This window comes from Phascolarctos cinereus, unplaced genomic scaffold, assembly GCF_003287225.1.
Source record: "Phascolarctos cinereus isolate Bilbo 61053 unplaced genomic scaffold, phaCin_HiC Scaffold_1;HRSCAF=81, whole genome shotgun sequence".
Classification (NCBI taxonomy): Eukaryota; Metazoa; Chordata; class Mammalia; order Diprotodontia; family Phascolarctidae; genus Phascolarctos; species Phascolarctos cinereus.
The window spans coordinates 256,605,993-256,619,290 of NW_027555514.1; the positions used below are offsets into that span (position 1 = coordinate 256,605,993).

Consider the following 13,298-nt stretch of genomic DNA (forward strand, 5'->3'; position numbering starts at 1 on the left):
AACAAGACAGCTAGCAAGGTGGGGGCATAAGAGACTTTGGCAGATCCCTTACTGAAATCTAAATGTACTAGATCAACCCAATTTTACTAATTTACTAGTTTATCAACCATTCCAAAAAAAGGAAATGAGGTTAGTTTGGAACGATTTATTTAGTGAACTGAAGATAAGTACAAAAGAGTGCTACAGACTGCAAGAACAGCATCAGGAAGTCAGACACGGGCAGCAGTGCAAAGGGCAGTAAAAAGCTTTTTTAGTTATTTTAGGTTTAAAAAGAGAAACAAGTAAAGGACAGTAAGGCACTATATAAATGTCCGCTAATATTTTTTTAATTGACCTGTAATATTTGAATGAGACTTTGAAACCTCAAAACTCTCCACAACAAACCATATACTCTCAGTATCATAGGTGGTAGTTACTGGTATATTTCAGTAAGTCTTATGTCACTGCTCGCCGTTTCTGGTGTACCCCTCCCCCACTGCCACATATACCCATAAAGTAGTTCATACATAAATTCCTTTAAAAGGCATTGGTGCTTGTTGAACACACAAGACTTAGTTACAAATCAGCTATTTTGGTGACATTTTGGCTTATTGCAAACATATACAAATCTAACTTAACTTTAATTGATGCCAAATTTTAAAAATTCATCCATACATACCTTCCTTCAGAGAAGAAAGGGATAAATTACAAATAGATGCCTTTCCTCTGTCCTCTTGGCCTGAATCGACACAAATCCTAGCAGAATCAAGACAATAAGCCACGAGGATAAAATAGAGAAAAGAAACCTAAAAGAAGGAGGAAAGAAAGAATGTTTATGAGTATGAAAGAGAGAGTCAGCCTGATGGAGAATAGTTCAGAAGTACACTGTACCTCTAGTTTTACAGATTGGGTGGGGAAAGGATGTGGCATGAGAAAGCTAACTAGACAGGATCTGAAGGAGAGGCAATAAGACAGAAGAAAGAAAGCACATGCCCAACACAGCTGCATTGGTCTGAACTCCAAGCTGTTGCCCAAAAAAAAGAGATGATGAGAGCCTATTCCTCTAGCTCCTGCTGAGCTGAGAGAGAGAAAAAGTATATGCCTCTAGATTATGGCTGTTGCTAAAGACAGAAGAGACAAGGAGAAAGAGCAGAAGGGGATAGAACAAAGAAAATATGCAAGCTAAGTCTGCTGCCCCCTTCTAAAAGGAAGAGGAGAAAGGCAAGAAGAGAGAGGTAGGCTAATTCTTCCTACAGTCCTCCCTGGGGCTTTGGCTAGAAAGTCAGTATATATAGTCTGCCTAGAAGGACGGGGGGGGGGGGGGGGGGGGGTGCCTGCTTGTCTTTTCCCATTATTCTTCCCACTGTATCTAGGTTAAGTCAGCAGGCACGTGTAAGAGTGGCTGACAAATCCTGCCAATTTATGGCTTAGCAATTCTGGAAAGGTACACATTGTTTGCTTTGAGAGCAAAGTGTTCAATGGCTGGTTATCATCAAATTCCTCTTCCTTGAGACTGGGAAATGAAATTGTAGCTTCCCTATTTCAAGCCAAAACTAGACAAGGCACATTCTTGGGTTATACTGTCCCTTCAGGGACAAGGCCAGCTTGGACCAGAATGGGCTTACCCATCCACAAATGAAAAACTGTCTACCCAGTCCCTAGACTCAGTGCCTGGAAAAATCTCTTTCTCTTAGTCTTTTGCTATGGGGTGTTGGGAATAACCCTCCTTAACCAGCTGAGAAACAAGATGTCACTGGTTATGATATTATAACTAAACAAATAAGCAGCCGAGTGTCTGACACTGATCAGTATTTTTCCTTGTGGTTTACTCCATTTTTCTAATAATGAAATGCAAATAAATCCTAATTGGCTTTCAGCTAATTACAATTTTATGGTAAAAGATTGAGCTTAAGTTTTTGGTTTGTTTTTTTCCGCCCCAAAATAACAGCAAGGAAATTCAGAATATTTGCCCTACTAAGTATTAGCTTAAAAAAAACAAACAAACATCGGTTTCTCTGTCTTTTATGAGATTTAGGACTTTCTAGGTATTTCTACAGAATTCTAGAAAAACAGATCTACAGTTTTAAAAAATTACTGTCTTTTTTTCTTTTTTCATCATTCTGTTGTATTTTGGTATCTTTTAAATAGCTATAACATACAGAATTCAGAAATAAAGTGCTAAGTTATTGATATGCAATAATGAATGCAAAGATATAAAAACTGCTCTTTTATTGCTCTCATTAACTACAGGTAATGACAGACTTTTTTCTCCCATATTTTATAGCAAATGACTGTTTACTCTTACATTTGCAGTATCTCTTTGGGGATTGGAAGATGATAATATATATTAATTTTAAAGATTACTAGACACGCTGAGATTAAATGTCGTTGGCAGGGTACAGGGAATGCAGAAAGATATTGTTTTAAGGGAGAAAATGCAAACGAGTCAGTTTTTGGGCCTTCCTGTGCCTGGATGTGTAATTAAATGTGGTTTAGGAATGCTGTTTCAAAGACTAAAGATCACAGGAGAAAATAGTTTAGATTGGGGTGAGGGTGATTTGAGTGCATTTCATGAAAAGAAAGTAAATTTGGATAGAAGGAATTTGGGGAGGGGGGAAGAGGACTAGAAAAAAAACAAGATTTATCTGGAGAAGGGAAAGATAACATCTCTTATTTCTGTAAAAGGGTTTAAAAGAGGAAACAAAGGTATTAGGAAATGAGACAGAAAATGGGGGAAGTTTGAAGTAGGCTTTTTTTTTAAGTCAGGCAAAACAAATAATTTATTATATCTTACCACTACAACCAAAAAAAATATATCATACCAGATTGAATAGTGATCAAAAAATCCAATGAGAAATTAAAGTGACTTCTTCTGACCCAGAAGCTTGTAAAAAGTCAGCAAGAAGACCAACAGGTAATAGGAAAGGGGTCAAACAGCAAAGTCAGTGCCAGCATAGGAAACTTCAGCCTAGCAGCCTCTCAGAATGACCAAAGAATACTGGGAGATACTTGTAATAGTAGTACTAGTACTATTATTAATACTCGCAACAGTACATTAATTAGCTCTTTGAGTTTTACAAAGCAATTTATATATATATATATATATATATAATTTTGTTAGAGATAACCAGATTCTGTATTCATAGGTGGGAAAGAGTAGAGCACTCCCCTAGAAAGCTACAAGGTGATTAGAAACTTACAGTGTGGACTTAGGAAATGGCTGGTAGCACTTAGATTGGGACACCTCAGGGCCAGCGGCTCCAGGGTCTATGACACTTTGTCCTAAACTGCAGGCCTTCACCATCCAGCCTTCTAAACCTTAAAGATCCAGGGAAACTAACCCTGGGAGGTGGAAGTAAGTACAAGGATGCAGGTGACCCAGGTTGAGAATAAGCAGATCAGCCCACCCCATCCAAAAGTGCAGAAAAGGGAAAAGCCTAGTGCTGGAGCAGAGCAGGAACTAAGACTGGAGAAATGAATAAGCTGAAGACAACAAGGACCAGTATAAAGAACCATTGTACATCCAAAGATTTGCAGAAATCTCGCCTAGAAGAAGATAAAGCTATAACAACTACGGAGATTCAAAGGAAAAAATTAATTTTCTTCAGGAGTACTACCCAAAAGAAATGAAACAAGAGACAAACTATGCAATAAAAACTCTGGGGAAAAAAATAATTGACAATAAAATTGCTTATATTTTTATTTTTCAGATTATTTTTATTTAAATATTTCCCAAGTACATATAAAAAGTTTTTAACAATCATTTTTTAAAATTCTGAGTTCCAAATCGCTCTCCTGTCCCTCTCCTTCCTTGAGAAGGCAAAGTCATGTAAAACATTTCTATATTAACCATGTTGCAAAAGACAACACAAAATAAAACAGAAATACAGAGAATTTTAAAAAGTATACTTCACAGCCACGTTTATGGGGGCAAAATATTGGGAATTGAGGGGCTGCCTATCAGTTGGGGAATGGCTGAACAAGCTGTGGTGTATGAATGTAATGGAATACTATTGTGCAATAAGAAATGGTGAACAGGCAGATTTCAGAAAAACCTGTAAAGATTTGCATGAACTGATACAAAGTGAAATGAACAGAACCAGGAAAACATTGTGTACACAGTATTAGCAACATTGTGTGATAATCAACTATGAACAACTCAGCTCTTCTCAGCAACTTAAAGATCCAAGACAAGTAGAAAGGATGCACGAAGGAAAATGCTATCCATATTCAGATAAAAAATTCATGGACTCTGAATGCAGATCAAAGCATTTTTTTTCTACTTTATTCTTGTGGGTGTTTTTTCTTTTGATCTGTTCCTTCCACAACTGTGAAGAATATGGAAATATGTTTTACATGATAACACATGTATAAACTACATCAAACTGCCTACCATTTTCAGAAGAGGAGGCAAGGAGGGAGAAAAATTTGGAGCTCAAAATCTTGTAAAAATGAATGCTAAAATTTTTTTGGATATGTAATTGGGGGAAAAAATAATAAAATACTGTTTAAAAAAAGCATGCTTCAATTTGCATTCAGAGTTCATTCTTTCTCTGGAGTTGGGTAGCATTTTCCATCATGGGTCCTTTGGAATTGTAATGGATCATTGTCTTGATCAGAATAGCTAAGTCTTTCACACTTGATCAACCTACAATATTGCTGTTACTGTGTACAATATTCTCCTGGGTTCTGCTCACTTGACTCAGCATCAGTCCATACACGTTTTTCCAGGTTTTCTGAAGTCTGTCTGCTCATCATTTCTTTAGCGCAATATTAATTAATTAATATTATTGCATAATAATCATACCACAATTTGTTCAGCCATTCCCCAATTAGTGGGCATCCTCTCAATTTCCAATTCTTTGCTACCACAAAAAAAAGTTGCTATATTTTTGTACAAATAGGTCCTTTTCCATTTTCTTTGATCTTTTTGTGACACAAGCCTAGTAATGGTATTTCTGGGTCAGAGTATGCAGTTTCATAGCCCTTTGGATGTAGCTCCAAATTGTTCTCCAGAATGAGTAGATCAGTTTACAACTCTACTAACAGTGTTCCTATTTTTCTACATCTCTTCTAGCATTTGTCATTTTCCTTTTCTGTCATGTTAGCCAATCTGATCGGTGTGAGATGGTGTCTCAGAATTGTTTTTATTTGCATTTCTCTAATAGTGATTTTGAGCATTTTTTCATTTGACTATTGATAGATTTGATTTTTTCTTTTGAAAACTGCCTATTGATCATTTATCAACACATGGTCCTTTGACTATTTATCAACTAGAAAATGGCTCTTATTTTTATAAATTTTTATCAGTTCCTTAGATAGTTGAGAAATGAGGCCTTTATCAGAGAAAATGTGTTTTTCCAATTTCCTGTTTTCCTTCTAATTTATGTATTTTACTTCCCTTGATCCCCTCTATTTCTTATATGGACATAAACTCTTCCCTTATCCATAGATCTGACAAGTACATTTTTCCATTTCCTCATGACCTTTTATGTCTAAGTCATTTATTTATTCATTTTGACCTTATCTTGGTATGTGGTGTGAGATATTGGTCTACATCTCATTTTTGCCAAATTGCTTTCTAGTTTTCCCAGCAATTTTTGTCAGATAGAGAGTTCTTAACCCAAAAGCTTGGATCTTTGGGTTTATCAAACACTAGATTACTGTGGTCATTTATTAGTATATATTGTGCACCTAATCTATTCCACTGGTCTACCACTTTATTTCTTAGCTAGTTCCAGATTGTTTTGATGATTACCATTTTGTAATATAGTTTGAAATCTGGAACTGCTAGGCTTACATTGTTGCAAGTTAAATTCAACAAAGGTGGACTGAGGCATATTTTCTCTGAGCAAGATGATAATTTATTAGCAGGGCCCCTACTTATTAATAAAGCGAGTCAGTGGCTGTGCCTCAGCCAAAGACTCCGAGCAAAAGGATAACACCCCTTTTAAAGGTTTTGGGGAGTACAGAATAAAGAACAGAATAGGGTAGGTAAGGAAATAATACAGCTGGTTATGGGGTTAGTAACCTAGGATTGCATACATGATTGGTTACAAAGCTGAGGCATGGGGAACCATGTGATTGGTTGAAAGTTTGGAATGAGGCTAGTAAAACACCCTTCTTCCCTATTGTAAGAAGTATTCATTGCTTGAGTCCACCTACAAGGTTAAAGGTAGTAGACCAGATTTCTTTGGATAGCAAACCAGACATCCCTGGAAAATTGCTTGGTGGTGTAAATATACTGGACCAGACTGCCTGATGTCTACCTATATGTCCCAAGGATAGCTGAATTCCTCGAGGCAAGAATAGAACAGTGATTAGCAAGAGAATTGGATTTCTAAACTTAACTCATTATGGGGTAGCTGAATTTCTTAACTAGACATTCTCTCTCTCTCTCTCTCTCTCTCTCTCTCTCTCTCTCTCTCTCTCTCACACACACACACACACAAAATGCATGCACGTACGTACGCATGCATACATTCATTCATACCTTTTTGAACCATTTTAGATGCGAATGAGGCTCTTCTTTGCCTGTCTCTTCTATGTGAGATCATTTTCCCAATTCTTCTTCTCCTTTCTCCCTTCTCCCAAAGGACCCCTCTTTCTTACATATCTATTTTTTTCACATCATCCCAACCTAATCAGCTGACTACTTCACTCATTTTCTATGTAGAATTCTTCTAACTTCCCTATTAATGGTGAAGTTCTTAGGAGACACATGTATCATCTTCCCATATAGAAAGGTAAATGATTTAATCTTATTGGAGTCCCTTATAATTTCTCTTTCATGATTACATTTTTATTCCTCTCTGGAATTATACTTGAAAGGCAGATTTTCTATTCAGTTCTGGTCTTTTCATCAAGAATGCTTAAGTGCTGCCCAAACCATAATGAAATGTAATTGGGAAATGTTTAACAAAAGAAAAATACAATAAAATGTAAATAACATTAATTTGTCATTTTCTAAACTGTTATGTGCCTGCAGGTCTATTTGAGTTTTACACTACTGCCTATACCACCATCCTGCCAACATTAATGATAATATGTTTTGGGTTGGTTTTTCTTTTTTTAAAGACTGAATCTCTCATCTAGGATAGAAATCCAGTAGCTACCCACAAACTCAAACTGATTGGCAAGAAAATTTCCAGTTCAGGCCTTTTTAGACACTGTGGTGACCCTCTATTGCCACCACAGCAGGGACTCACAAAATAGGCTCCATTCTTGGATATCTGATCGGCTTCACCCATGCTGCAGCTCGGAACTCCCAACTCAGGGGGTCCATCAGCTTCAGCCTCCCCCAGTGGCAGGAATTACAGGCATGTGTCTGGCAATAATAATTATAATGGTGATTATAATAAAACCTCTTATCAGTTTTGTACTCACAGCTTAGTCATGAACTATAAACATGTTAAATAGATCCATAAATAATAAGAACACTGGACTTCATGTTATATTTTTTTCTTTTAAAACTGTATCATTAATCTTTTTTAGTTGATTTATGGAGTACTATGATGTGTGTGTGTGTGTGTGTGTGTGTGTGTGTGTGTGTGTGTAGTATAATATATCCCTTCATGAAATCTTCTTTTGCAGTTTCAGTCCATGAGTGCCAGTGGAAACAATGGCTGTTAGCCTCAAAGAAATAACCTTAATAGTCGGTGTGGTTATAGCCTGCTATTGGAATAGCCTCTTCTGTGGTTTTGTTTTTGATGATGTTTCAGCGATACTAGACAATAAAGATTTACATCCTTCTACACCCTTAAAAAACTTATTTCACAATGACTTCTGGGGAACCCCTATGTCTGAGGTAAGTGATAACTAAAGTTTGTCTTGGTAGTGTTTTTGTTTGTTTTGTTTTGTTTTTTCCCTATTTTAAGTCATCTCAGAAATTACAGATTTTTTAAGAAATGTTCAGTGAATTGTGGAAGCATTCTTTTGACAGGAAACAGGAAATGCCAATTTATTAATATACATGTTGGATACCCTTTTTTTTTTTTCGATCAGCACAGTTCATCTCTTGACCAAGTCATCTTGTGCTTTATGTGTCAAAATCACTGTGTTTGTGGGAGGAAGGAGTCCATGATTTCCTTAGTGACTTTGTGCTTTTCTTGTTTTTTTCCTCTTTGAGTAAGGTAAATTTGGGATGTATTTCTCCCTGTTTAAAACTATCTAGTAGCATATGTTCAGTCTTCCTATGTTTTTAATCTAATCTATTACATATATTACACCAACTTATTTGACCGAAAAATGAATCACTGTTATCTGACAATGAAAATCTGTTCACGGATTCCATCCTGATAACTTGAAATAAACACAGACAACAGCAGTGGGAAGGAGAGAAACCAGAAGTATATCTCCCTTTCTTTAAGGTGCTTTATTTCTTCTCTGTAATTATTAACTGAGATGCTTCTCCATTTTACCCCAGTTTCTCCATGCAGAAGGTCTACCCTAAAAAGCGGTTTGTCTAAGTCATGGCATCTATCTAGATGATCTCCAAGGTCTCTTCCAATTCAAAATCTGTCATCTTATAATCACATTAAATACTTACATACTCAGAATTACCTCAAAGACTTTATGTATGATAACTATCACCATTAAGGAATATAAAGCTTGGAATTATATGCTTAGTCTGAATTGCACCTTTGTTGTTTGTCAGACTGTTCTAGATAGAGATAAGAAGCCATAGTGTGCTTTTGTATTTATCAATATAGATTATGCATGTGTATTAAAGTCCACAATACTGTTGGAAACCCAGGTGTTTCAGTCCAGCAAACCTAAGTATAAAAGAGAATTCTGTACCCTATGAGTATAAAACTTAGGGAATGGTATCAGGGAAGAGTTAATAGAGGATGTTATAAATGAACTTGATCTCAAACCTGCCCAGGATTTGCCACTATCCTTATAGTAGATAATACCTTTACAAAAATTTACCACTTTTTTTCAGTGTGCTGAACTCCCCTAAGCTACCACAAACATTTTTTTCTTTTTTTTTTCCTCTAATATGATCTCACTTCCCTCTCACCTCATCTCAGACCAGGTGATCCAATTTGAATAACATTTCTGGACTTCTTGTATGCTATATTCCAAGTCAAAATCAAGTTGTTTTTTTTTAGTCACCTACTCTCCTCAGCTTATGGGCAAATCCAATGTTTAATCATACTTAAATAGGGGTGGGGAACCTGTGGCCTCGAGATCACATGTGGCCTTCTAGGTCCTTTTGACTGAGTCCAAGTTTTACAGAACAAATCCTTTTATGAAGGAGATTTGTTCTGTGAAGTTTGGGTTCAGTCAAAGGGTCGCACTTGAGGACCTAGAGGGCCACCTGTGTCCTCACCCCTGCACTAGAATAAGGGGTCCATCAACATGACTTTACAAACATTTTTATAATTTTTCCACTATGAGTCTTTTGGGTTTTTTTGTAGTTATTTTATGCATTTATTTTATTCATTATGAGAAAGGGTCCTTAGATTTCATCAGACTGCCAAAGGTGTTTATGACATTAAAAAGGCCAATGTGATAATTGTTTGAATTACAGTGTTGACAGTATGAGTAGTAGGCGCACAGATAATCTAATACAACTGATGATGCAACTGAGGCCTTAAATGGGTTATAACTTTTCCAAGCAATATTACACGATCAATAAGTAGTAGAGTTGGAGTTTGAACTCATCTCTTTTACTAAATCCAGTGCTTTTTTCACTAAGAGAAAAACTGGCAAGTAGCCATCCCAAGTGGAAACATATCTCTCTTTTAAGCTTTAAGAAAGATGATGTTGGCATAAATGTCTTTTTAGTCTTTGGCTTAATGGAAAATTTGGTTAATTAAATTATTCTGTTTTCTCACAGTGACCGTTAACAGTCAGCAAAGATTTATTAAGCACCTACTGTTAAGCAGTGTGCTAGGTGCTAGGGGTACAAATAGAAAGAATGAAACAATCACTATTCCCATTGATCTTGCAGTGTAATAGAAAGAGGATGTTAACATAGTTTGATGTATATTATTACTCATCTGAAGAGCAAGGGTCATAAGGATATTTTATCTTCTTATAATTTTGTTGAAATAAAGACGTCATACATTTTGTTGGAATTAAGAAGTAACTGCTATATGCAGACATTTGTTCAAATGTTTAGGTAAGCCTCACACTAACAATACAAGTCACTTGATCTCAGTGTACTAAGCTTATTGGGTCTAAATTAATCCTTGTGTAGTCTCCATGCAGTGACTTCTATTTCTTTGTGTTCATTTTCATACTCCATAGAGATGTTTATGTAAAGCAACTTACCCTTTACCTTTGGGCTATACCTTTAGTATATTACTATCTGTCAGTATACTTCTCTATTTTCTGTATACCTGCTTTATGTCCTTGTCACTATTCCTTACCTAGTACACTTTCTTTTCTTCACTCTATCTCCTTTGAGAAATTGAACCAGAAATTATCTGGCTCTCTTGCTTATATGTCCATAATACATAGAAAGCCTTATGTTCACCCTTGACCTGTGTTTTCGTTCAACAGACATTAAGTGCCTAATGTGTATAGTTTATTGTGCTAGGCACTGGAAACTGCTTGACATAATTTACATCTGATTTTAGTCCCACATTTCTTCTCTCCATATCTGGTAAAGAGGAATTTCTATTCTCCTTCTTTTACTGTCCATTCTCTGCCTTCATTCCTAACATCATTCTGAAAAATATTTTGAATACAAATACTTCAGCTTCTAAAACTTACTTTGAAAAGGGGGAAAAAGGACTTCTAAACAAATTACATAGCTTTCTACCTGAATTTTCCTCTTTAGAAGAATTTTGGTTGTTTAGTGACGGTTACTATTGCTTTAAATTATTATATTCTTGACCTTCCTTAGCCTTAGCTAAGGAATAAAGTAAATACAAAGCAGCTTTGAACATAGTGGTCATGCTATCTGTAAATTGGAAATCATGACTAAATAAAACTGTAATAATTAAATTTATTTTTTTCCATTTTAGGAAAGAAGTCACAAATCTTACCGTCCTTTAACAGTTTTGACATTTCGTTTAAATTATTTATATAGTGAGTTAAAACCAGTATCTTATCACCTGCTAAATCTGATTTTTCATGCTGTGGTTAGTGTGGTCTTCCTTAAAGTCTGCAAATTATTTCTGGACTCCAGGAGTAGTATAATTGCCTCCTTGATGTTTGCTGTGCACCCTATACACACAGAAGCGGTAGGTAAACCTAAAAATATATATTTTTTTATCCTTATTGGTACTGTTTTTTCCTTCTTTGAAGCCTAAAATCAAATTTCCAGTAGCATTTTAATCTTTATGATAAAATGTTTCTTCAAGAAAAAATAATTGAAAGATTTTTTTCCCCTGACATATTTAGATGTTATTACTTAAGGAGACAAAATGCTAGTCTCTGAGTTGGTATAATCAGAGGAAAAAACTTCTGGGTGAAGTAATGAATTTTATGTGCTACATTTTAATATGTATATAATCCTTGAAATCAGTCACTATAATTCATTTAATTTATTCAAACCTAAAAAAAGACATTTGATAAAAATGCTTAATATGCACATTGTAGTAAATTTCATTTGCCTAATATTTTTAACAGTAAAAATGAAAATCATTTTTCAGTTCAGCAGCTCTGTGTTCTGAAAATGGGATGACCATTCTAAAATCCGTCATGATTAATATTGTTAATGTTTTCTGGACTACTATATAGCTGGGTATTGAAGGGGACACATACTAGATATTAGTGAACATGTGTAGTTCTTGTTCATATCCAGTAACTTTCCTCTCTGCAGATAGTAAGTAGAATATGCTGGCTTAAATAGACTAAAATTTGATTCATATCTTTAAAAAGCTTTACTAGGTTTTCTGCTATTAATCTAAATCTTAATCAACAAACATTGATTAAGCACATAGTATGATGTGCCAGCTACTGGGGCTACAAATAAAATAGTCACACCAGTAGTGAAATGACAAATGTTGTTAAATTAAAACTAATAGAAGTCTTTTTTGTAAACTTTGTTTTAAAATTATCAATTATCTTTTAAAATCTCACAGTCAACACTGTAACTTCTTTACAAACAGCATTAGGAATTTTCTCCGCCAGTGTAGATCTCAGATCTCAATTCTGGTGCCAACAGAGTTCCTTGCAATGTTGCCCTTAAGTTAGACAGCTAGTAAGTATTTAAGGCCTGGATAGGATCTAAGTCCTCTTCCCTCCAGCCCAGCACTCTATCCACTACCAAGTGCCTCTATGCTAGGTCTCGCTAATGCCAGAGAAAAATAATTAGCAAGTATAGTATAGTAACTTCTTTGATAAGAACGGTTTTACTTAAAAACCATTAAACTTGAAAACAGAAACTTCATTAAAATTCAGCATTCAGTGGTCAGCTTCTTTATCCTTTGGTCTTGGCCAGTTACTGTTTATCCCTAGAGGGGTTTTCATAGCTACTATGAATCAGGGCCTGAGGGTCCAAGTGAAACAATTCCATTGCTAAAAAACATAGTTGGTGATCCTCAGCTAAAAACAGCCAGTAAAAAGTTTCTGTGTCTTAGAAGCGATCTGCCCAATAGTGGTCCTTGCCCAAGGAGTCCCAGTTGGACTTCAAGTGAATCTCCCTAGGAGCAAAGGTAACTCACCCTGCTCCATGTCTGTTCCACAGTCCCCCAGCTGACAACAGTTATTACTGGTGGTGGTGGGTTAACTCAAGTTTCTCCACCTGTACTGTGAAGTCCTGGCCCACAATCTGTTTCATACTTTAAGTTTAATTCCAGCTTCCTCATCTGTAAAATGAGAGAATTAGACTAAGTGATCTCTGGTGTCCCAGCAGTCTGGATTCTGTCTAGGAAAATAGTGTCCTGAACTTGGAGTCAGAGTTCAAGACCCAGCTCCTAGATTTATTTAGCTGGGTGATGGTGGGCAAGTCACTTAACCCTTCCAGGCCTCATTTTTCTCAAATGTAAAATGGAGATAATACATGCACTCTCTAACTCACAGGGTTATCTTAAGGAAAACAGTAGAAATCTTAAAGCATTACATAAAATGTAAGTCATTAGTGTTTTTTTAAAATCTTCCATAAGCTGAGAAATCAGATTAACCAAGCTTGCAGAATTATATCTAAAATGAAGGTCCTGTTTTCTGCAATGATGTATTCAGTTCATCCATTCAACAGGTATTTATTAAGTACTGTTATGTGCAATGCATAGAATCTTTAGTGTGTGGATTTTGTAACATCTCTTTAACTACTGAGAGGCCTTTAGTTCTGTATTCCTAATTCTCATCATTTTTTGAGAAGATTTTTGGAAAAAATGGCCTCTGGAAAAGTGAAGTAGTAA

The 13,298-nt window shown here is 35.8% G+C and overlaps 1 protein-coding gene across 1 annotated transcript in view; it reads left to right on the plus strand.

Annotated features, from left to right (window-relative positions):
• TMTC3 (transmembrane O-mannosyltransferase targeting cadherins 3) overlaps positions 1-13,298 on the plus strand; it is a 66,217-nt gene that overhangs the window by 12,942 nt on the left and 39,977 nt on the right. The window contains 2 exon segments of the mRNA XM_020993495.2: positions 7,573-7,786; positions 10,959-11,177. Of these exon segments, the coding sequence (XP_020849154.1) occupies positions 7,601-7,786; positions 10,959-11,177 (405 nt within the window). The 5' untranslated portion in view covers positions 7,573-7,600.